Source organism: Pan paniscus, chromosome 1, assembly GCF_029289425.2.
Source record: "Pan paniscus chromosome 1, NHGRI_mPanPan1-v2.0_pri, whole genome shotgun sequence".
Taxonomy (NCBI): Eukaryota; Metazoa; Chordata; class Mammalia; order Primates; family Hominidae; genus Pan; species Pan paniscus.
Window position 1 is genome coordinate 129,197,171 of NC_073249.2, and position 23,007 is coordinate 129,220,177.

The window sequence follows — 23,007 nt, forward strand, 5'->3', positions numbered from 1 at the left end:
TCCTCGTATATTATTTTCTTTCATGTGACTGTTGGTGTTCTACTTGTTTCATTATACTTTTATAGAATCCTTAACACAGATGAGATATAAAACACTATGAAATCTATCACAGTTGAAACTCTAGACCTTCCCTCAACCCATGGGGATTCATTTGGCAGGAGGCCACCAAAACCAGTTCTTTTTGATGCTTAGTTTCCAGTTTCTACTTTAATTGCTGCCAAAATCTGAACACTTGGGAATTTAATTGCTCATTATATTTGTCACGGTGGTGTCACAGACCCAAATAAAGACTGTTGCATGCAAAATATTTATGGGTATTAATTTGGCCTAAATGTGTATATTGGATTCCATATTTTTCTACATTATAAAGTATAGCACTTCCAGACAGATGTAAGACAGAATCCTGCAAGAGCTTCTGCTGCATTTGACTCTGCTAGTAAACTATTTTCCATCCAGCTCAGTATTTAAATTTGATGACACCTAGAGGAAGGCCTATTCAGAACTTTATTATATTCACTTATGCAGTTTACTCTTTAGAAGTGGACTCGCGAGGAGTTTGAGTCTGGCTCTGAGGCTAGATTGCTTGGGTTCAAATCCCTGCTTTATCCCTTGCTAGCTGTATAACCCTGGGCAAGCTTTATCTTAATCTCCCCTGTGGTTGTTTCCTCATTTGTAAAATAGGAATACATATGGTTGTCATGCAGATTAAATGGTTAGACTTCCTAGAAAAAGTACCTAACCCAGGGTCACTACTCAATGTTAACTGGTTTACTATAATTAATACACACACACACACACACACACACACACACACACACACACACAATACATTATATATTAAAGCTATAATGTGTACCATGGTTGCTGATACAAATTTTTCCGAATTTTCAGTTTTCTACCAATTAATTAGAGCTAACCTGTGCCTGTTTTGTTACATGGCATGTCTGGTCGGCATTAAATTTAGTACCTTTTTGACCTTCCATTTTTCCTGTGTATTCCCACTTTCTTGCTCCACATTGTCTAGGCTAGCAGGCCTGCTTTTTGTTCCAGTATTTTATTACTAATCACTGATTATTTTTGTTCTTCTGCTTGCTGTTCTCAGGAGTAGTTTGTTCATTCATTCTCTCTGTCCCCTTTTCTCTTTTTATCTGTTGCCTTTGCCTTTCTTCTGCTGTGATGGTTGTAGGTTTCTCATGCCATTATATTGGTCAAAGGAAATTAGGAGGCACTTGGAGGGTGGAAATCACAAGCCACTACCATGGATAATTTTTTTGAATTTTTATGAACTTTCCTATCCTGTAAAGTAAGTCCCCTATGTGATACTTATCACTGAAATCGTATTCTGGGACAGTCCTATACTAACTTACAGAATCCCCAAGAATGAATAACTTGTTGATTACAAATAATTTACAGTTTTTCTCAGATCCATGTTCATATAAACTGGGCTGAGAACAGATTTTGATTGGAGGCTGCTGGCTCAATTTTACCTGCAGTTGTCTCTAATGTTAGAGAAGTGTTATTGGTGGTAAACGTGACAGTGAATCTGTTTGCCCTTTACTCAGTGGGTATTTGATGCTTACTTTTATTTATGAGAAGTTTGAGCAGATAAAGATGTTAGTTGCTTGAAATACTTATTCTATATGGCAAGAGCCTAATATTGTCTGAAATATAATTCAAATCATGTGTCTGTTATTTAGTGCTTGTACATATGGTTCTTGAAGCATAAAAAATAGATTTGATTTCAATTTCTGTATACAGAAGTATTTTTAGTCAAGGTAATAGTTAACTGTTTAAATGCTACAGTGCTTACTTATTTCCTTTATTGTTCTGTTGGGTATAATAAACTTCATGCAGACACAAAGTGTAAAACATGGAGCATTCGTTCTTCTGTTAGTTAGCCTAATACTCATTTTGGGTTTCCCATTCCACATCAAGGCAGAATATGCCATTTTAACCACTTCCTGATAAAATTATTATTAAGGTTGCCGCTTCTACTCATTATAGTGAAGGTACTCTGAAACACGGTATTTCAGCTAAATCAGAAATTTGGCTGTCTTCAATTCCTGGCATCACTGAGCGCTCAGTGTGGCTACTCAGTGTGGCTACTACAGTCTCTCAGTGTCCACGTGTCCACTTTCTCTCTCTCTCTCTTTTTTTTTTTTTTTTTTTTGAGATGGAGTCTCACTCTGTCCCCGGCTGGAGTGCCGTGGCGTGAACTCAGCTCACTGCAGCCTCCACCTCCCAGGTTCAAGGAATTCTCCTGCCTCAGCCTCCTGAGTAGCTGCGATTACAGGTGCGCCCACCATGCCCAGCTAATTTTTGTATTTTTAGTAGAGACAGAGTTCACCATGTTGGCCAGGATGGTCTCCATCTCTTGACCTCATGATCCGCCCACCTTGGCCTCCCAAAGTGCTGGGATTACAGGCATGAGCCACTGTGCCCAGGCTTCTGTCTCTTATTTTAATCCAAGAATGTGTTTATCTCCTGTCTCTGTGGCTAGAAAAACTAGATAGTCAAGTAATCTACCAACCCTGCTGTTTATGCTAGGAATGGACCTTAAAAAATTTATGTCCAATAATTTTGTTATTTCTTTAATTCTTTTATGAACTTGTTCCTCTACAGTGGCGGAGGCCCAAGTAAAGTTAAAAATTGCAGTAGGATACACACATATGTTTATTGAGGCACTATTCACAATGGCAAAGACTTGGAACCAGCCCAAATGTCCATCAATGATAAACTGGATTAAGAAAATGTGGCCCATATACACCATGGAATACTTTGCAGCCATAAAAAAGGATGAATTCATGTCCTTTGCAGGGACATGGATAAAGCTGGAAACCATCATTCTCAGCAAACTATCACAAGGAGAGAAAACCAAACACAGCATGTTCTCACTCATAGGTGGGAATTGACCAATGAGAACACATGGACACAGGGTGGGGAACATCCCACACTGGAGCCTGTCTGGGGGTGGGGGGCTGAGGGAGGGATAGCATTAGGAGAAATACCTAATGTAAATGACGAGTTGACGGGTGCAGCAAGCCAACATGGCACATATATACCTATGTAACAAAACTGCACGTTCCTGTACCCTAGAACTTAAAGTATAATTAAAAAACAAAAGAAATAAAAAAAAAGATTGCAGTAGGATTGGCAAAGAGGAGGAAGCTGATGAGGAATTTCAGGGCCAAAAAGAAACAAACAAAAAATTTTGTGTATTTTTTCTTAATGGTCTCAATCAACAACATTTATAACTTTGAGAAAGTTTTTAAATTTCTTAAACAGGACACAAAAACACTGTACTTAAATTAGAAAACTAACAAATTCGATCTCAGCTAAGCAGTTCTCTTCATTGAAAGACACTTCTAAAAATGTGGGAAGACAAGACAGAAGAGGATACTTTTAATGTATATACCCAAAAAGGACTTTTTGAAAAATATATAATTTTAATTATTGTAGATTCATTTTGGTAATTTCAAAGATTTTAATTATAACAACATATAACTGTGTGTGTTTGTTAAAAGGATCTTTGCCTTAATTTGACTTAGTTTTAAAAAATATCAAGGTTAAAAATAGTGGTTTATATACCAATATATTTCAAATCAATTCATTCTTATACATTGGACATTATTAATATAATTTCTGTAATTTTGTAAAATTCAGGATACTTATTCAAGAATAGAAAGAACATATTAATACTAAAATTTTGTCATTTAGTTTTTCTTTCTGTAAAAATAAGTAATACACTAAATCTAGTTATTTTATCACCTAAATACTAGTAAATTCCATAAGAAATCTAGGGTGCCAAAAGATTCATATATATATATATATAAATTGAAAATTTCTACAATTTATGCCCTCAAAACCTATTTGGGTTCTCTCAGATTAAGTGAGTTTTAAGTACACATAATTATATTTAGAATTGTAGTAAAAATTTTTTAAAGTACTTTTAGAAAATTCAGTCTAGTATTGCTATTTTACCAAAAAGTAGAAACACTTATGAAATTTAAACTGCTTATGTCATATTTACTCAATCTTAAAATTCTTCTAAGAACCTGATCTAATCTACTTTTCACCTAATTTTAAGATTTTAACTTTAGTTTCAAGTATATAAATATATATGTGCAGTTGTAAATATTACACATAAAATTGTTATTTAAAGATCTGATTATAAAATTTTGATTCAAAAATTTTGAAACTTTTATTATTATATCTGTGCTCTATCCCTTCATCTTAGTCAATGCTAGCTTATTTAGAACTTGGTATTTATTGTATACTGTTTATGGTGATTAAAAACTTAATGGTTTTCTCTTTTGTGTTTAAATTGGATTTTCTATACTTAAGATTATTTTAGAGAACTAATTTTTATTCCTCCAAACTTAAGAAGTTTTCCTACTTTTATAAATTCATTTCTTCTGTTTATCCACTTTGAAAAATTGATAACGAAACTCCACTTTGAAAAATTGATAATGAGACTTCTGTGACAGCTGTATCATAAAATGTTTTTATTTTGTTACTGTTGGATTTAACTGTCAATTTTAATGAATGCTACCCAATTAAAGTGGTATGCATATTTTTCATGAGTCCATGATCAATATAATCAATTACATTTTTGCATAACTGCATAGATACAATTTTTCTCAGGATTTTAGAGAATTAATGCAATTTTTAAATATGTTGCAGAATTGTGAGAAGCTGGAGAATAATTTTGATGACATCAAGCACACGACTCTTGGTGAGCGAGGAGCTCTCCGAGAAGCAATGAGGTAAGTCTGGGTCACCATAGCAACAGTCACAGATGTGGTAAAGAAAAAGTCATTCTTCATTATTTGGGGAACAAATGAGTTCATTGCCACCATTCAGCTCTGTTCTCTAAGGTATTAATTTGTCAGTGGAGAGACTTCCCTTGAGGCTGTACTTTGGTTTTGAAGCTGCATAAATGTTAAGCCTCAGTGCACAGTAAAAAATGTAAATGTTTAATTTGTTACTTAAAATGCTTAAGGGGTGTCTTGTTTTATATTTATACTAAACTGTGTGATTGAATGAAAATATTGTTCATCTAAATTCTGCCTGTATATAAAGAAATAAACATTGTACAATGGTGCTTTAATTGAGTAGTATTTCCTCCTAATTAATATTTAATTTAAAGAGAGGTACTTACATTTTCATCTTCTATAACATTTTATAGGATTATATTATATTATAGTATTTTTAGTGATTTACATTTTTACACTATTACAAAGCATATAATTAACTTCCTTTCAACTATAGTGGTCTATAATGAGCCTGACTTTTTTTCTTTTTTCATTTCTTAACATCAGTAATTCTGAATATTTATATGAAATTGCCCCAAATTTGATGCCTTTTAAATAACTTTTAGTGAAGCATTTTTCAAATCTATTTGATCAGAATCAAGGAAGGCTTTTTATTAGACGTTGAAAATGTGTGGGAAATAAAACTCATCATCCATAGAGTGAGAAAACAACAAATGTTAGTAGTCTTAAAAGTTCTGAGCTTGAATATTTGAGTAGCATAATTTCCAATATCTTTGTAAAGAAAGTATTTATATTTATTTAGCCTATAAAATTAAAATATGTTTTTAAAATACGCCTTCTTCTATCTTAATGCTCATTTTTCAAGGATGTTAAGGCTAAAGAGATTAAAATGAGAGAAAGGATAAACCTAAGAGCTTCCTAGAAAGGTAGTTTAGATACAATTTTGTTATTGCTAGCACACAGTTACCATATACTTTAGTTTAGAAGCTGCTCTCATTTAGTAACCTTCCTTTTACCATGCAAGCAGCAGGAGAAAGTAATTAAATTTAATAGAAGCTGCCCTCATTTTGAAGCCACTTCTATTTAAAACCACAGGGGGAGGTAATTAAATTTAATGGAAACAGTAGCTTCTACACAAAGATACATGGTACTTCTGTATAGATGATTATGATGTCACAAAAAGAGGAATAATATATTACTAGTACGAGAAATTACCAGCTGGAGCAAGTGAGCCTATTTTATTGTTAATGTCTTTGCTAATAAAAAAAAGAGGGAAAAATAAAACTGAGTACACAATAGAGAATTTGTATCTATATAAAATGCAATCAGATATTCTCAGAAAGTTTAAGTTATTGAAAATTTTAGCAAATTAAAAATAAGGTGTAAAATATTTGTTTTGGAAAAAGCTAATGCAGAAATTATGAATGAATTTCAAATTTTCACCAAACATAGTGGTTTATCCTAAAATTACCACTGCTATAAATTTAACATTTTTTGTAAATGCTTATTATGATAAGTTTAAATACAGTAAACATGCATGCCAATATTTACTTGGAAAACTGCAGTTATTCTCTGTATTTTTATATCTATTTATTTTGAAGTAAATACATAGACAAACAGGAAGACAAAGAGGGTGCCAACTCTTATGCTTTGAATAAAAGAACTGAAGACCAAAAGACAGAAAGAACTGAAAAGAGGCAATGTGAATGAAAAATGATGTGAATGAGGAAAATACAAGGAACAAGGAAAGGATATGTAATCAGTGTAGGAAATTTGTCCTCAAGAAAAAAACAAATTGAATTATAAGAATTAACTTCATATGAAGAGATTATTAAATTCTGCCAAATTTCGTTATACATAACATTTTAGAACATACCAGGATGTCCTGTTTTTTAAAACACTAGAGATGAACTGATGATAAAAACAAGTATTACCTGCCTGGAATAACTTGCCAACCACCCATTCTATGAGACAAGGCAGTAGTCTGGATAATTTAAATGAGAATTTAATTTTATGGCATGAAATGTACTTGTTTGCTTAAGTTATACATTTTACTTACACACACACACACACACACACACAGACACACATTATTGGTAATGTCTGGATTCATTAAACACAGTGGAATAATTTAGTAATTAATAGCATACAACAATTTAGTATATGGTGGGTCAGGTGCTTTTTAAAATGTGTTCAGAATATGCTTGAGGTGAAGACCCAGAGACTGAGTATTTCAGTCTTTTCCCTGGCCCAGAATATTTCATGGTAGCTTCTCTATTAGTCCATTGGCCTGTCATAGCTTGGCTATGAGACCATCCGTTTTTCTTTCTTTTTTTTTTTTATTACACTTTAAGTTCTAGGGTACATGTGCAGGTTAGTTACATATGTATACATGCGCCATGTTGGTGTGCTGCACCCATTAACTCGTCATTTACATTAGGTATATCTCCTAATGCTATCCCTCCCCCCTTCCCCCACCCCACGACAGGCCCCGGTGTGTGATGTTCCCCTTCCTGTGTTCAAGTGTTCTCATTGTTCAATTCCCACCTATGGGTGAGAACATGGAGCATCCCTTTTTCTTATTAGCTTGGTCTTTTTAGCAGCCCCTAAGTGGCTCCAGGTCCCCACAGTGGTGTTCTTGTCCTGAGTGTGTCTAGCCAGGAGTAACTGGAACAGAGTTGGACCCACATCTGAAGATTGTCCTATTGTGGCGGCAGTGTTGGGGGGCCTTTCACCATCTTGGGCACCTCCTTATTTATTTAGGTTTTACTATTTCTATGAGCTTAGAACAGAAAAGAGAGGATTCTTAGCCACCTCATCCAGTCTCTCTTTCTGGCCAGTCTTTGCTGTGCAGTCTTGAATCTGGTTTCTTGTCAGTATCCGAGTTTACAAATCACTTTAGATCCCTCCCATGCTTCCTCCTGATCCCAGTCTTGAGGATGCCCTGAGCCTGTAGCCCTGGTGTGTAAAAAGGACGAGGGGTTGCAATCTTCTCTGGAATATGCTAGCTAAATAAAATGTTAAATAAATACATTAATTGATGTAGAGAGAGAGAAAAAAAAGAGTATTAGTGAAGATTTGGGATTTCAGGTGACTGTGAGATAGCTGAGGTTAACTCGTGTAAATGTGCAATAGGCAGAGGGAAAATATAATGCAACAACTCAAGGAAAAGACTGAGAGTTGATGTGCACATTTGAGACTTGTTAGTATTTTGATACTTGTTGTAGCCAAGGGAAGGCATATGATTTCCAAGAATAGTGCATTGGGATAAGAAAGAAAGAGAGTCCAGCCAGATGTCTACGAAAATACAGGGCTTAGGAAAATACGTGCCAGAAAAAACATATTTTGGGATTTAAAATTCTGAATAACCTTCTCTAACAGAGTAAGACTAGACTGAAATATAATGTGCCTAAGAAGAAAAGGACAGGGGAATGGAATTCCTGGCCGTTTTTCTGTGGCTCTTAGAGACATCTAGACCAATGCTGCCCAGACCTTTCTGTGATGAGAGAAATGTTCTCCATCTGTGCCATTTAGTGTGCGAGCCATCAGCCACATATGGCCACTGAGTACCTGAAATGCGATGAGTGTAACTGAAGAACCGAATGTTTAATTTTACTTAATTTTTATTAATTTAGATTTAAATACTTATATGTGGTTAGTGGCTGTGGTTTGTTCTGTGCTGCCCTAAAGGGAAGTTTTTGTGTTGCTAATATGACACTTGACTGCCTCTCACTTAACAGAGTTCTCAACAATGGAGAGGCCAGAGTAAAGCTAAACCATGTTCACACACATCACACATAGACACACTTACTTTCTTAGAAAACTAATAGTAAAAGGTAGATCCATAACCTGGTAATAGATGTAAAACCAAAACTAAAAAGTATAATTTGATATAGAGGAGACAAGGTAGCTCTTATTTTATAAAGACATAATTTATACCTAGAAAGCCCAACAGAATTAACAACAAAACCTCCCCAAGAATTTGACATCTTTTAATGTGATTGTATTCAAAATGAAGATGGAAATTCTTAAGTTCTTTTACGTGTTATTTAAAACAAATAGTGTCTGTAATTGATAATAGATACTATAAAGATCTGATGAAGTTATTATATGATGAAGTACCCCAAGTAGTTCAGGACATGTTCAATCACCCAGTAAATGGTATAAAAGGTTTTTTTGTTTGTTTGTTTACTTGTTTGCTTTTGCTGTTTGGACAAAAAAAAAAAAAAGACTTTGTAGTCTCACTTCACATGGCCCAAAGGAAATTTCATGCATTTTTAAAGAGCTAAGGGAAATAAATGAAACAGTCAAAGTCCAGTGGAATATAGAAGTGACTCTTTGAGATTGAGATGGGGGAAGAGATGATACACTAACAAGTAGGTGAAGAAATCACTAAGCTTTGATTCCGATAAAAAAAAAAAAGCTTCCGTCATTTGCAACAAAATGGATCAACCTAGAAAATGTTAATGTTAGGTGAAATAAGCTAATCACAGAAGGGCAAACACTGCATGATCTCACTTTTATGTGGAATTTAAAGACGTTCATCTCATAGAAGTAGAGAGTAGAATAGTGGTTACCAGAAGCTTGGGAGAGTAGTGTGGAGTGGAAATGGGGAGAGGCTGGTGTTCTATAGCACAGTAAGGTGACTATAGTCAACAGTAATATATTGTATACTTTAAAATAACCTGAGAAAATTTGCAGTGTTGTCACAGGAGATGGAGACTATCCTGGCTAACACGGTGAAACCCCGTCTCTACTAAATATACAAAAAATTAGCCAGGTATGGTGGCGGGGGCCTGTAGTCCCAGCTATTTTGGAGGCTGAGGCAGGAGAATGGCATGAACCGGGGAGGTGGAGCTTGAAGTCAGCAGAGATCACGCCACTGCCCTTCAGCCTGGGTGACAGAGTGAGACTCCGTCTCAAAAAAAACAAAAAACAAAAAACAAAACAAACAAACAAAAAAAGACAAGTGTTTGAGGTAATAGCTATGCTAATTACCTTGATTTGATCATTACACAATCTAATATGTATTGAAACATCACACTGTATCCAATAAATATGTGCAACTATTATGTGCCAATTAAAAACAAACTTATTTTAAAAAACTTATGCAAATGGGGACAATCACAAAATTAAAAGACATCAATGTACTATATTGCCATATGTATGACAGATTTTAAAAATTGGGAACTCAGTAGATAATTGGCAAAGTATGATTAAGTAACCCTTGGAAATATTCAACTCTAATGGCAAACAAAAAGTGTAAATTTCACAAAAAATACACCAATCTCTTGCTTACTGCTGCTAATGCAGTTTGGTGGGAAGTTTTTGAGTGCTAGAGATGGAATAGCGAGACAGCCATTCTCACAGATGGCTAGAGATGGAATGGTGAGACAGCCATTCTCACATTCTCAGAGGATTGAAAATTACTGCTGCGTTTAAGGAAAGGATTGTGTCACTAAGTATTAAGAGACTTAAAACAAACATACTTTTTTTTGTATTAATTTACCTTCTAGGAATATATTATGCAGAAGCCATAGAAATTATGCATAATATGAATGTGATACTCAAATTATGGAATATAACCCTGAACAAATTTTACAGGAACTAATTGTCTACCATTAAGACAATAGACAAGGCAATTATATGTATATAACATAAATATATAAAAATGTATATATTACATATAAATACATATTATTTATATATTCATATTTAGAATTTTAAAATATTTATAAATTTATAAAGTATATAAAATCTGTATATATACAGATATATGATATATTTATATTTACAGATATATACACAGATTTACATATATTTAAAATAAATCTGTATGTGTATATATATATAGAGAGAGAGAGAAACAAAATTGCTTGTAGAATATTATCTCAACTGAATATAAAAAATGCAGAGAAAAAATAGGAATGAAATGTGGCTATTACATCTGGCTGGTTGGCGTAAAGATAATTTTTTGAGGCTTATGCTTTTCCATTCTATATTTTCTGTAATGGGAATATATTATGAATAATTAGAAAAACAGTGAAGGAAAAATGGAGAAAACTAAAAATATGAAATAAATACTGGAATCAATAGTAAGAATCAAATTTGAGACTCCAACTGTAATTTTAGGTAAATTAATTATTTTACTCTTACTTTTTTGTAAAATAGGATTTAAAATCTCCTAGGATTTATATGAGGAACTAGGATGTAGAGGAGAGAATGCTTTGTAATTTATGAAAATTAATAAAAATTAGATATAAAATATAATGTTTGTGTACATTTTTCCTTTTAATGTTGTATGTGCTTACAAGAATTACATGTGTAATGTATAAATAATGGAATTCAATGGAGAAGTTCACTGCAGTCTTAGCATATAGAATACTAGAAGCTGTATATCTTGTCCAACTTCTACATAGTCTATTGTAGTGCCATGGGTGTGGAAATCTTATACAGCATTTCAGAAAATGATAATCAAAGAAAAAGCATTTTAAGGACAAGAAAAAAGTGCATAATCTCTAGGTCAAATCTCTGGTTTATAGTATGATAATGAATTTAGAGGTAAAATTCTCAACTTCTTTTCATCATATTCTTTCTTTATCTTGGTTGATTCAACTCTGTAATCATGCCAAAGGGATTTGATTTCTTTACTATCATATTCTGTACCTATTTTAGCCCCTGTGATAAATCCTGAACAGTAAAGGGAAGGATGGGGCCACTTTTAACATTGTGTTGTATTTTTTTTTTTTTTTTTTGAGATGGAGTTTCAGTCTTGTTGTCCAGGCTGGAGTGCATTGTTGCGGTCTTGGCTCACTGCAACTTCCGCCTCCCAGGTTGAAGAGATTCTCCTGCCTCAGCCTCCCAAGTAGCTGGGATTACAGGCCTGTGCCACCATGCCTGGCTAATTTGTGTATTTTTATTAGAGATGGGGCTTCAGCATGTTGGTAAGGCTGCTCTCGAACTCCTGACCTCAGGTGATCTGCCCTCCTCGGCCTCCAATGTGTTGTCTTTTTGTCCCTTTTCAGTCTCACAGGCAGTAGAGGGCTATGGGTAATAGATATATGCAATTGGAAGGTATTTGAATTGAATAACTTGAGAAAAGGTGACGTCAGATTCTGAAAAAGAAGAGGTACATATAGAATATACTCATTAATAAAAAAATAAAAATACTATTGGGAGTTTTTTACAGTGTATTTCTTAATACACATAAAATATAGATTGTTAATAGATTTATGAGTATACCTCTATGGCAAGAATACAAATTATTTTTGGAGTGCCAACATTGCCATTAGGCATTGTTTTATTTGCAGAGCCAAGTCTATTCAGTGAGATCTGTTATATTTACATTAGTACTATAAAGATGAACTACCAGTACAGAATGTCTCTGAAATGTATTCTTTTTCGCTTGGCTTCATCACGTGTTAAGAATTTTGTCACTAGATGGTGATGTTGAGTTGCATAGTTTATCTGTGCTGGCTTTTTTACTGGTGTGTGTATACTATTTGTAGGTGCATCATAAACAGCCATTTATACAGAGTTAAATATAAAAGTATAGCCATGTAAACTTGGAAAGTAGCTTTTAAGAGGTCTAACATTTCTAAATATTATTTGAGTCAAAAGGTTAAAGTTGCTTTGATGTCATTGTTTCTTTACCTTCAACTCAAGGACTTTTAGAGGTGGAAGCAATATAAATAGCAATCTAACTTTTTATTGAAAGGCTGAGGTCCGAAAAGAGATCCCAAGACATTTAAAAGAGGTAGTTTTTCAGCTTTTCAGGTATGTCCCGTCTGTGTGTATTAGCCTAATGTATGTCTTTAATTTCACTCCTCTGTTAGTATTCAGTAGTACTGGTGTTGACTACCATCTGACCTAAGGGTTGTGTTACTACTGGAACCTAGGTATTATTTTAGCTGTTTATGATTTGGGTTATGTTAATATTGCATCTGTTGCTAAATATAATGGTTGAATTACACTGACACTTTAACTGATACTTCTACATGAACCCTGACTCCGAGTAAGCCGTGATTAGTAAACCATGAACCGAGTAATTTTGTTCATCTGAATAAGATTTAAAGATAATAATATGGTCATTATTCTACTTTATCTTATTCTTAGAGATTTGTGTGTGTGCATGTGTATGCATATTTCTATATGTGGTATGTATTATATAGATATTACATGTGTGTATATGTATGGATATATTTTTCTATAAAATCTCCCCTTTGCAGTCAAGGAAAACTTGCACTGTGACAGCATTTGGAGTTTGGACTTCCCTTGCCTTTCAGGTGTATTCATTAGGATTACAAAGATTTAAGGAAATTCTATGGAATTCTTTTAAAATAGTTAAAAATGGAAGAGGGGAAGGACAAGGCACGCTAAGTATTTGAGATTAGCAAATTGATTAAGTAGTTTACAAAGTAAATATAAAGCTATGAGGGAAAAATCAAAGTGGCATTGAAGAAGAATATAAAATAAATAAAATGAGAAAGTATTAACAAAATACTTCCAGTGAAATTAGCAGGTTGTTTAATAGTATGGAAAGTAAATAATTTTTTAAACATTCTGAAAATGTTATGTAATGATGGAAGTAATAATACATGATTTAACATTTGTAACTTTTTTTTAATTTTCAAAGTGTTGAAAAACAAATTCCTTTATAATCAGAAATGCCCATATATAAGGGTATATTTTAACTACTTGAAAAGTTTGAGCAGTGAGATTGGATTCAGAAGGAATGTTTCAACTCTTTTCTATTTTAATCATTTCTAAAATTCTATCTTAATTATGTTTTTCCAAGTTTTCTATCACTAAATAGATCAGCAGGAACCTCCTGAAAGCCCTACTCCCCAAATCAGCAGAGAAGAGTATTCTCTTGTCTTCTATGCACAGAGAACATGTTATCTTTATCATTTCTATTACAGAAAAACACATATTTCACCATGTCCAGAGCAGGTTCTTTGATTTGGTTTATGCCACCTAACACATGAATAAGTCAATCAGGATGAGTACTTTCAGATTTTTTTGAAATCAAAAGACAAAAGTGCATGATTACTTCACATAATCATGCACCTGCCCTAATAAATATCATTGAAATACAGGTCAGAAAATATATGTAATTAGTTTTATGTAATTTTTGTAATGTATGTGATTAATTTCATGTACCTTGAGTAATATGAATGTATGTATATGTCTTTATACACCTATATACACAGGCACACACATGGATACACACATTTGGTAATTTATATAATTAGTTTCATGTACATTTTGTAATATGAATGTATGTATATGTCTTTATACACATATATACACATGCACACACATGGATACACACATTTGGTATTATCTGTTTGCCATGTAAATTAGGAATATTACTTCCATTCATTCACTGCAGGAGTGAGTGCAAGCAAGATTTGACACTCAGTTTCAGATGGCCCAAATATAATTTAATTGGAGAAATAGAAGAAAACAGTTATATTAGCTGTTACCAGTGTTTAGTAAAATCAACCATATGGTCGGCAACAATGCTTCTGGATTATTTATGGATTTGTTATTAACTGGCATTTATAAATACAGAATTCTGTCAATTTAGAATCTTTTCCTTCACTTTAAACTTGAATTAGAATTCAAAGGTGAGAAATATTGATTACATAATTATCAAGTACAAATCTGGTGAAACAGTAGAACAAATGAAATCAGTTAATAGGTTAACACGATTAATTGTCATTAATTATTTATTTATGAAATACATTATAATACTCATTAATATAAGCGTTGGTTTGTTTCACCTGGTGCCTCGTAGGTACTAGGCGACATTTCTTCAAACACAGTATTTGCAGAACATATCAAATTAATATTGCAAGTGATAGTTTGATATTTTTGGAAAGATAAAACCAGAAAAGAAATATGTACCATTGATATACAGAATGTATCTGTTTGAAACAACAGCATTGGCAACAGCAACATGAGTAAGAAGCTCTGAGCCAAGCAAGGTCAGGAAAAAACTGCATTTTCCCCTTAGTATCAAAAGATTGTATATTAAGGACTAGGAAAGAAGGGATGCAGCTTTTGTTTTGCTACCAAACAAAAGTGCAGAGCTAAGTCGTTACTCTAGAATGCTTATCATTTTAGATACAGACTTTGAATGAGCAGCTAATAGCTAAAATTATTTAGGAGATAAAAATTGGTACTGTGAGGATTAGCTTTAATTTTAAGTATCCATAATTGAAGTGCCACATTATGATTTTAATGTTATGATAATCTTGTTAACAAGCTGTTGTGTATATACTATCATATTTTAATGTAGTTGCAAAGCTTAAGTAAACCATAAAGTAAATTGCTTTTTGAATCAGGCTTTTACAAGTGGAAAATTAGTGGTTTACATGTTTTGAATAAGTATTTTGTAATTATATTTGTCATTTTCTACAACTAAAGAAGACTAATAGAATAGATTTACAGATAATATTGTTTATAAGCACGTTGGCATTTTTTATTACTCATTCTAATTATTTGGTATATATGTCACAATATACTATAATAAAATAGCTGGCCCTATGTTTTTTTGTAAGTCATCTCTTCTGGAAGATAGACATTGACATTTAGTTATAATATTTCTCATTTCTCATTTATCAGCTTGTTCCATTTAGAAGATAATTAATACAATTTCTTATCCAGCATTTCTACAGGTTATTATGATGTGTACTAAATACCTTCCATTGAAGGTATTTGTGTTTATTTTATTTTGGGGAAAAAAGTCTCCCATTCTGACAAGTTGTTTTTAAATAATGTGCTGCCTCTTTTGAAAATCAAGTAGAAGTAAGGAAACATTTTGTTGTAAAAGGCCAGATAGCATATATTTTTAGCTTTCTGGGCTACATAATTTCTGTCACAACTATTCAATTGTGCTGATGTTGTACAAAGCACATATGTGACCATATGTGAATGCATAGGTGTGGCTGTGTTCCAATAAAATTTTATTTATAAAGACAGGCAGCCATCTGGATTTAGCCCTTGTGTTGTAGTTTGCAGACCCCTGGTTGAGAGCAAACATGACTTACGTCCATTAGAAGAAATTTCAAATAATGTTTGGAGAAATATATTAAGAATTTGTGATTTTCTCTGATAGATTAATACAAATACTATGAGGTCCTTCCAATTTTACCAATGAACATGACTATATAACGTTACTGAGGTGCCCTATCTACTAATTTCTAGGCTGTTCTTTGAAATTGAATAAGTCACATTTCCTGGATTACTCTTTCAAGTAATTAGTGTGATTAAGAATTAAACAGACAATCTAGCTTGTGAAATCACCAATATGCAACAAACATGAGACATAGGTACCAGTGCCACTGAATTAACTAGCATTGATTATTCATGTTTATGTTTTATAGTTAAAATGTGGAATAACCACCAATGAATCATTTACATTATGAAACAGTATAATGTTGCTCTTGGTTGGACAATTAGCTTTGTATAGTATGGTACTTACAAAAGGACAACATTGTGTTATTTTAGTTTATTTATGATTCTTTTAAGTAGATGAATCATGGTATCTATACTAAGGCATATCTACGATATCTGCTACCGATTGAAAAAATATGGATTGTGGTCTATTATTTTAATGCCTTTGTAAGTTTTATACCCATGGAATTATCTAAAGAATTACTTTTATTAAAAATTTAGTCAATGCATATTTAATAAATTAGTGAATCTTGAATACTTTTCTTGTAGTCTACAAAGAGGGTTTTTTGTTTTTGTATTTTCTTTTTTTTTCTCTTTTTTTGAGTGAAAGGAGATGGCATATAGGATATTCTAAGCTCCATTTCAAAAATGTGTTTGGCACCTGTAGTCCCAGCTACTCAGGAGGCTAAGGTGTGAGTACCACTTGAGTCACAAGGAGTATGAGGCTATAGTGTGCAGTGTCCACACCTGTGAATAGCCATTGCACTCTAGCCTAGGCAATGTAGTGAGAATCCATCTCCTAAAAAAAATAAAATTAAAAATTAAAAATGCAAATGTTCTTGGTGTTTTCTTGATGTGCAAGATGTTATTTGGTGACAGCTGTTGTGATATGTGCAGATATGCAGTGAACTGGGAATAAACCCTAATTTCAATGGCTTCATATGGTGGCTGGAAAGGCCTTGCTCCTGTCAAAGGCCAACACCTTCACTTGTGATCTGGATCCCATTTCCTCTAGTCTTTTCAAAAGTTTCCCTTGTGTAATTACTCTCTCTCTCCTGAAACACTAATTTTTGCTTTTACATGGTTATTTACATCTTCATACTTGCATATTGTGCATCTTAAAGACAAACAAATAAATGAAACCTGTCTACATTTTCCTCTCCAGGTGCCACTCCATTTTGCTCCTCACCCTCAAAGCCTAATGAAAGAGTTGTCAATAAAGGTTTTTCATTTTCTAATCTCCTGGTCTCACCTTAATCCACTCCACCTGGACATCTCTTGCTGTCAGTTCAGTGAGAATGCTCTGTGTTGCCAAATCTGTAATTTGTACTTGACTGGTCTGCAGCATTTGCTTCAATTGACTATCCTTTCTTGAAACATTTTTCCTCCTAGGCTTAAGTTACTCTACATCATTTTATTCTTCCCCTGCTTCATTGGCCACTCCTTTTAACTCTCCTAGGCAGCTATGTCCTCCTCTTTTCAATGTCTAAATATTGACATATTATAGGACATAATATTGGAATGCCTTGTTTTTACTATTTTCTCCTCTGTTCCTAGGTAGTTATCATTTCTTTCCTTAGATAACCATCTATTTGATGATAACTGCCATACTTTCATCTCTACTTTTGATGTCTCCCCTAAAAAAACTTCAGCTTTACACTTCAGTGAGACACTTGACTTAGCCACTTCAGTATGTAAATAACAACCCAAATTTAATATATCCAAAGGTGATATCTGGATCTGGACTTCTTTTCTTTTCTCTTCTCTTTTCTTTCTTCTCTTCTCTTTTCTTTCTTTCTTTCTCCCTCTTTCTCTCTCTCTCCTTCCTTCCTTCCTCCTTTCCTTTTCCTTTTCCCTTTCCCTTTTCCTTTCCTTTCTCTCTTTGTCTTTCTTTCTTTCTCTCCTTTCTTTCTTTCTTTCTTTCTTTCCTCTTTCTTTTTTTTTTTTTTTTTTTTTTTTGAGACAGGGTCTCACTCTGTCGCATAGGTAGGCTGTTGTGCAGTGGCACAATCTCAGCTCACTGCATCCTCCCCATCCCAGATTCAAGCAATTCTCATGCCTCAGCCTACTGAGTAGCTGGGACTACAGGCATGTACCACCACACCTGGCTAGTTTTTGTATTTTTAGTGGATACGGGGTTTCACCATGTTGGCCAGGCTGGAGATTCCTGGATTTCTCACCACAACCCTCCACTGTACCAATTCATCCACTAGTCTTTCTATCTGAGTAAATGGCAGTAGCATTATCTTTATTTATTTGAACTACAAATCTGGAATTCATGGAAAAATTTTTCTCTCTCACATGCGCATCTAATCAGTAAGAAAGTTGTATAAAAATTCCTGTTAAAGCTATATCCTTGGAATCCGTCCAGTTTTGTTTCTCCCCTGCTACCCTCCTTACCTCTCATCTGAACTACTGATTTCCCTTTTTACACTCTTTCCTTAAAAATCCATTTTCCACAGATCACCAAGATGAACCAAATTGTGACCTTTCTCTCCAAAGGCTTGCTATTTTACTTAGAATAAATGACAAATTCCTTACTCCTAACTTGTCTTGCAAAAACCTTTGTGATCTTCCTCTGACTCATTAACCATATGTCTAACCTCTTTCAGCCTTGCTCACAAAGCTTCTGACCAACCGTCTTTCCATCCCTAAAACTTTCCAGGCTTGGACCTGATGCTTACCTGGGCTCCTTCTTACTTGGGCTCTTCCATGCCTTGCTGCTTCTTGCTATTCAGCTCTCAGCTTCAGTGTCATCTTTTCCAAAAGAGATCAATAAAGGTTAGGTGAATAAAAATTGAATGACAGAGGTAAAGTAATTTGGGCATATGGCACAAAATTGAAGGAGCCAGAATTTGAACCCAGACTCATTCCTCTTGCAGAACTCATTACCTCTCAGAAAATTTTAGTTGTGTGTGTGTGTGTTTGTGTGTGTGTGTGTGTGTTTGTGTGTGTTTCCTATCTAGGCCATGGGATATAAGTACTTTGTCAGTACACTTTATGCACATATTAGAGAAAGCTTCATTAAAGGAATACAGGAATAAAATAATAGATATCATGAAATTATATACAGATATTTAAAGATCAGTCTTCCTAATGTTTCCCAAGGGGTCTAGGAAATTTAGTTTAATTTAGTATGTTTTCTAACTTCAGGCTTATAGCTCTGTCCCACTTTAAGGGCCATTATTTTGGCTGGGGAATAGAAGTAATAGTAGTAATTTTATTTAGAGATCTTCCATAACATCAACTTTTAGTGGAAATGGGTGTTTGTCATTGGACCACAGAGGTAATACTCTTAGTCGATATCTGTGCTATGTTTACAAACCAATTATCTTGCTAGCATCTTTCTCTATCTTTCAGGAGAGTTTAGAGTAATTCTTTTTTTTCTTTTAGATGGGGAAAGAAAAATGATTTACGATAAGGTTAAATTACTTACTGGCATTATATTTGTCATTGTCATATTTTTTCTTCATATTTCATTTCTTCATCCTCTTAGATGATGTTTGTAATTTCATATTCTGGAAGGGAATATTGCTTGAGACATTTCTCACCCAGAGGTAAGAATTGGGTTGAAATTTAAACAGCTTGGATGAAAAAGCTGTTTGGGGAATCAGATTTATTTCTTTTTAGTAGTGAAAAAATGATAAGAATTTTCTTCCTGTGAATGAAAATAATTACTAGTTTTGACACATAATTAAAGGTAAATGATTGCATATGAGGAAGCTATATTAAATAATTTAAATACATTGGGTAGCCAGTTCAAGCCAGTCACTACCATTAACTGCAGTCTGAAAGTTGTTCCTTGTATGGGGCATTCCACCAAAATGAAAGTCTATTGTTCTTTGGCATTAATACAAGACTTGTCCTGCATTTCATATTTACTCGGGATTATAATCTGTTCATCTGAAATTTGTTGAGAATTGATTGTTCTTTCAGTACTTCCACCAAAGTACCTGTCTGTTTTTAAAGAGCATGATAAATATTTTTGTCACACATATTTCCATAGATGACATAGTTATTGCAGAAGGGTTTCTTGACTATATCAATACTAACGTATACTCTTTGAAACCTATAATTATATGAGCAAACTAATAATTTCTAGACATACCTGAATCATTGTATGCCTGTGATTATGATTTTTCTGCTTGTTTATAAAAACAAATACATTTTAAATATGATGATGCCTAGAAATAGAGTATTTTTTAAAATGCCAAATAGTTTAGGACCATGAATACCTCTCCATAAGCCAAGTTTTATATTTTGTATCCTCATAAATATATAGCATAGTAGATAAATTTGACTTGACTAAATCTAGATTATTGTGTTACTGTTAGGATACTCAGTCTTAAAAATGTACTTTGGAAAAAAGTCCTTAGTGTTTGAAGACATACATAAATATTATACACACACATTCCTTGCACCATGATTCAGATTGAATATTTTTGAGTGGCTTATCACATTTCAGGTTTATCTCTAATTATACAGAAAGTGATTGTAGTTACTAAAAACAATATGAGGCAAATCTTTTTCTGTTCTTGATCATTAAATTCAGTTCATTTATGAGGCCTGTCAAATACCAGGCACAAGGCTGGGTGCTAAGGTATAAGAATGAACAGCCCTCAATTCCTGCTTTCAAAGCTTAGTGCCTAGGGGTAGATTTACTGTCAAAAGAGGTGGTTTTTTGAAAGTATTTAGATGGAAGCCAGTGATGTGCATAAAATGTTTTAAGTCATCAGCATGCATTTATTAATTCTAAAATCATGAGGGAAGATTAAAGCAAAACCAGTGGGGAAGAAGCAGTGGGTAAAGGAAAATCTGAAAATAGTCACAGCTATATAATAACTGATGAGGAAAGAAAGAAGTTATCACCAGAAAGAGATGACTGTTGTATTGTTTTCTAAAATTTTCACTTATAGTGATTTTCTAATCTTAATGATACCTTCAAATGTGTATGTATCAGTTTTTTTTATAGTTTTAAATTAATTTATTTAATGACCTCAGACTCTTTATCTGTGATTGATAATTAAAGGGTATTAGGCTTTATAAGAACTATTTATAGCTAAGAGTTACAGTGCACCATCATATACACTTTGAATTTCAGCCTACAATTTGGAGATTATAATAGGGGAAAAGTTATGTATGTTTGCAACATGATTATTTTAATATAATTTTAAATTTTAGTATGTGTATTAAGATGGAATTAAGAATACTGACTGATTGTAAAACTGAAGTTTCGAAACAAAGTTATTTTTTATGTGCAAGGGGCTGAGATCTAATCTATGACATTTTAGAGGTTTTCTTTAAGAAAGAGGGGTTATTACATTGAAATATTTATTGTTTTGAGCAATATTTGTATTTGTGAATACTACTAGCATTTATATCTAAGGGATGACTCTAGTTTAAGAATTATAGTGTAAGTCCATTGAAGGCACAGTGGCATTGAACATTTGTGGAGATACTCTTACACCTGGTTTAGTCTTTCAAATATTTATTGAGTTCTTACATATGCAAAGTGCAAGTAGAAACTGGAGATACAGTTATGAGCAAATTTTCATGAGCTTTATCCTCATGAAAAGTGGATAACGGGCAGGCAGGTGGCACTGATCAAATAACCACACAAATGTATATAAAATTGTAACTAAGATAATTCTACAAAGAGGAAGAAGTGTTGCTAAGAGTGTAAATTATAGGAAGATTTGACAGGGGAGTCTTCAACAAATTATAGGAAGATTTGACAGGGGAGTCTTCAACAAAGAGTTAATCAAGCTGAAGTCTGAAAGAAGGGTAAGTGGATATAGGCTAAGAAAATAGGCCAGTGTATAAATGAGAGTTTTCTTATATAAAGTATTTGTGGGCATGGGGTAGATGAAAGTAACTGAAGACCAATATGAAAAACACAGAGGGTACGGAGTTACATTGTGGGAGATGAGGTTGAAGCTATAGGTAGGGGCCAACCTTGGGAAACCCCATTGAGAAATTTTGTCTTTATACTAGGAGTATTTCGTATTACTAAATACTCTCTATACTAGGAGTATTTCGTATACTAGGTAAGTATGTAAAATAATTAAGCTTTTGAGATATATCACCATAATTGTAGAATTTTTAAAAATATCACTCTGGCTGAAATAAAAAGGTTCAGAAGGATCTAAAATGAATACAGAGAGTCTGCATGGGAGCCTGTCATACTGGTTTTGGTAAGAGATGGATATGAGAGCTCTAATATGGATATTAGAGCTCAAGTAATGTGCAGGGATTGGAGAGATGTTTAGGATGTAAAATGTGAAGGATGGGAGAAGAGAATTAACAGTCAGGTCTCTGGTGTAACTGGATGGATAGGGAACTGTATTGGTAAGAGTGTACATTAGTAGAATGTTTCTTTGCAGGTTTATTTGACAATATCAAATTTAAATATTCACTCCCTTTAATGTGTAATTAAAGGGAAAATAGGATGATATGCTATATAATTATTTAACACATGATGCTGTTTTCTCTTCACATCTGTTGTACTAAGCGAGATGGGTAAGTGCCCTTTTTATTTCCCGTTGATGCTTCTTTTTTTTTTTTTTTTTTTTGAGATGGAGTCTCACTCTGTTGCCCAGGCTGGAGTGCAGTGGCACGATCTCGGCTCACTGCAAGCTCCGCCTCCTGGGTTCACACCATTCTCCTGCCTCAGCCTCCCAAGTAGCTGGGACTACAGGCGCCCGCCACCACGCCCGGCTAATTTTTTTTGTATTTTTAGTAGAGACGGGGTTTCACCGTGTTAGCCAGGATGGTCTCGATCTCCTGACCTCGTGATCCGCCCGCCTCGGCCTCTCAAAGTGCTGTGATTACAGGCATGAGCCACCATGCCCGGCCGATGCTTGTTTATTTTACCTTTCTCTTCTGGAAATCTATAAAATGTGATTCCCATTATATCATATTGCCTGTTACCCATCCTTCCTGTAGACACCTATGGATCCTTTGGTCACAATCCTCATTCTTTATAAAGTTTGTCTCTGGGCTCGCTTTGTCCAACTTTTGTCCTGATTCTTTGTTAATTCAATAACCG

General features: G+C 33.8%; 1 protein-coding gene across 7 annotated transcripts in view; it reads left to right on the forward strand.

Moving 5' to 3' along the window:
* DPYD (dihydropyrimidine dehydrogenase) overlaps positions 1-23,007 on the forward strand; it is an 840,660-nt gene that overhangs the window by 88,105 nt on the left and 729,548 nt on the right. For 6 of the 7 annotated variants that reach the window (XR_004664922.4, XM_008960544.5, XM_055115757.3 and 3 more), the window contains exon 3: positions 4,684-4,766. The exons of the other annotated variant lie outside the window; for it this stretch is intronic. Coding sequence is in view for 5 of the 6 variants with exons in the window: in XM_008960544.5 (XP_008958792.1) it covers positions 4,684-4,766 (83 nt within the window). In the remaining variant the exon portion in view is untranslated. The remainder of the gene's footprint in view (positions 1-4,683; positions 4,767-23,007) is intronic. 7 annotated transcript variants of the gene reach the window in all.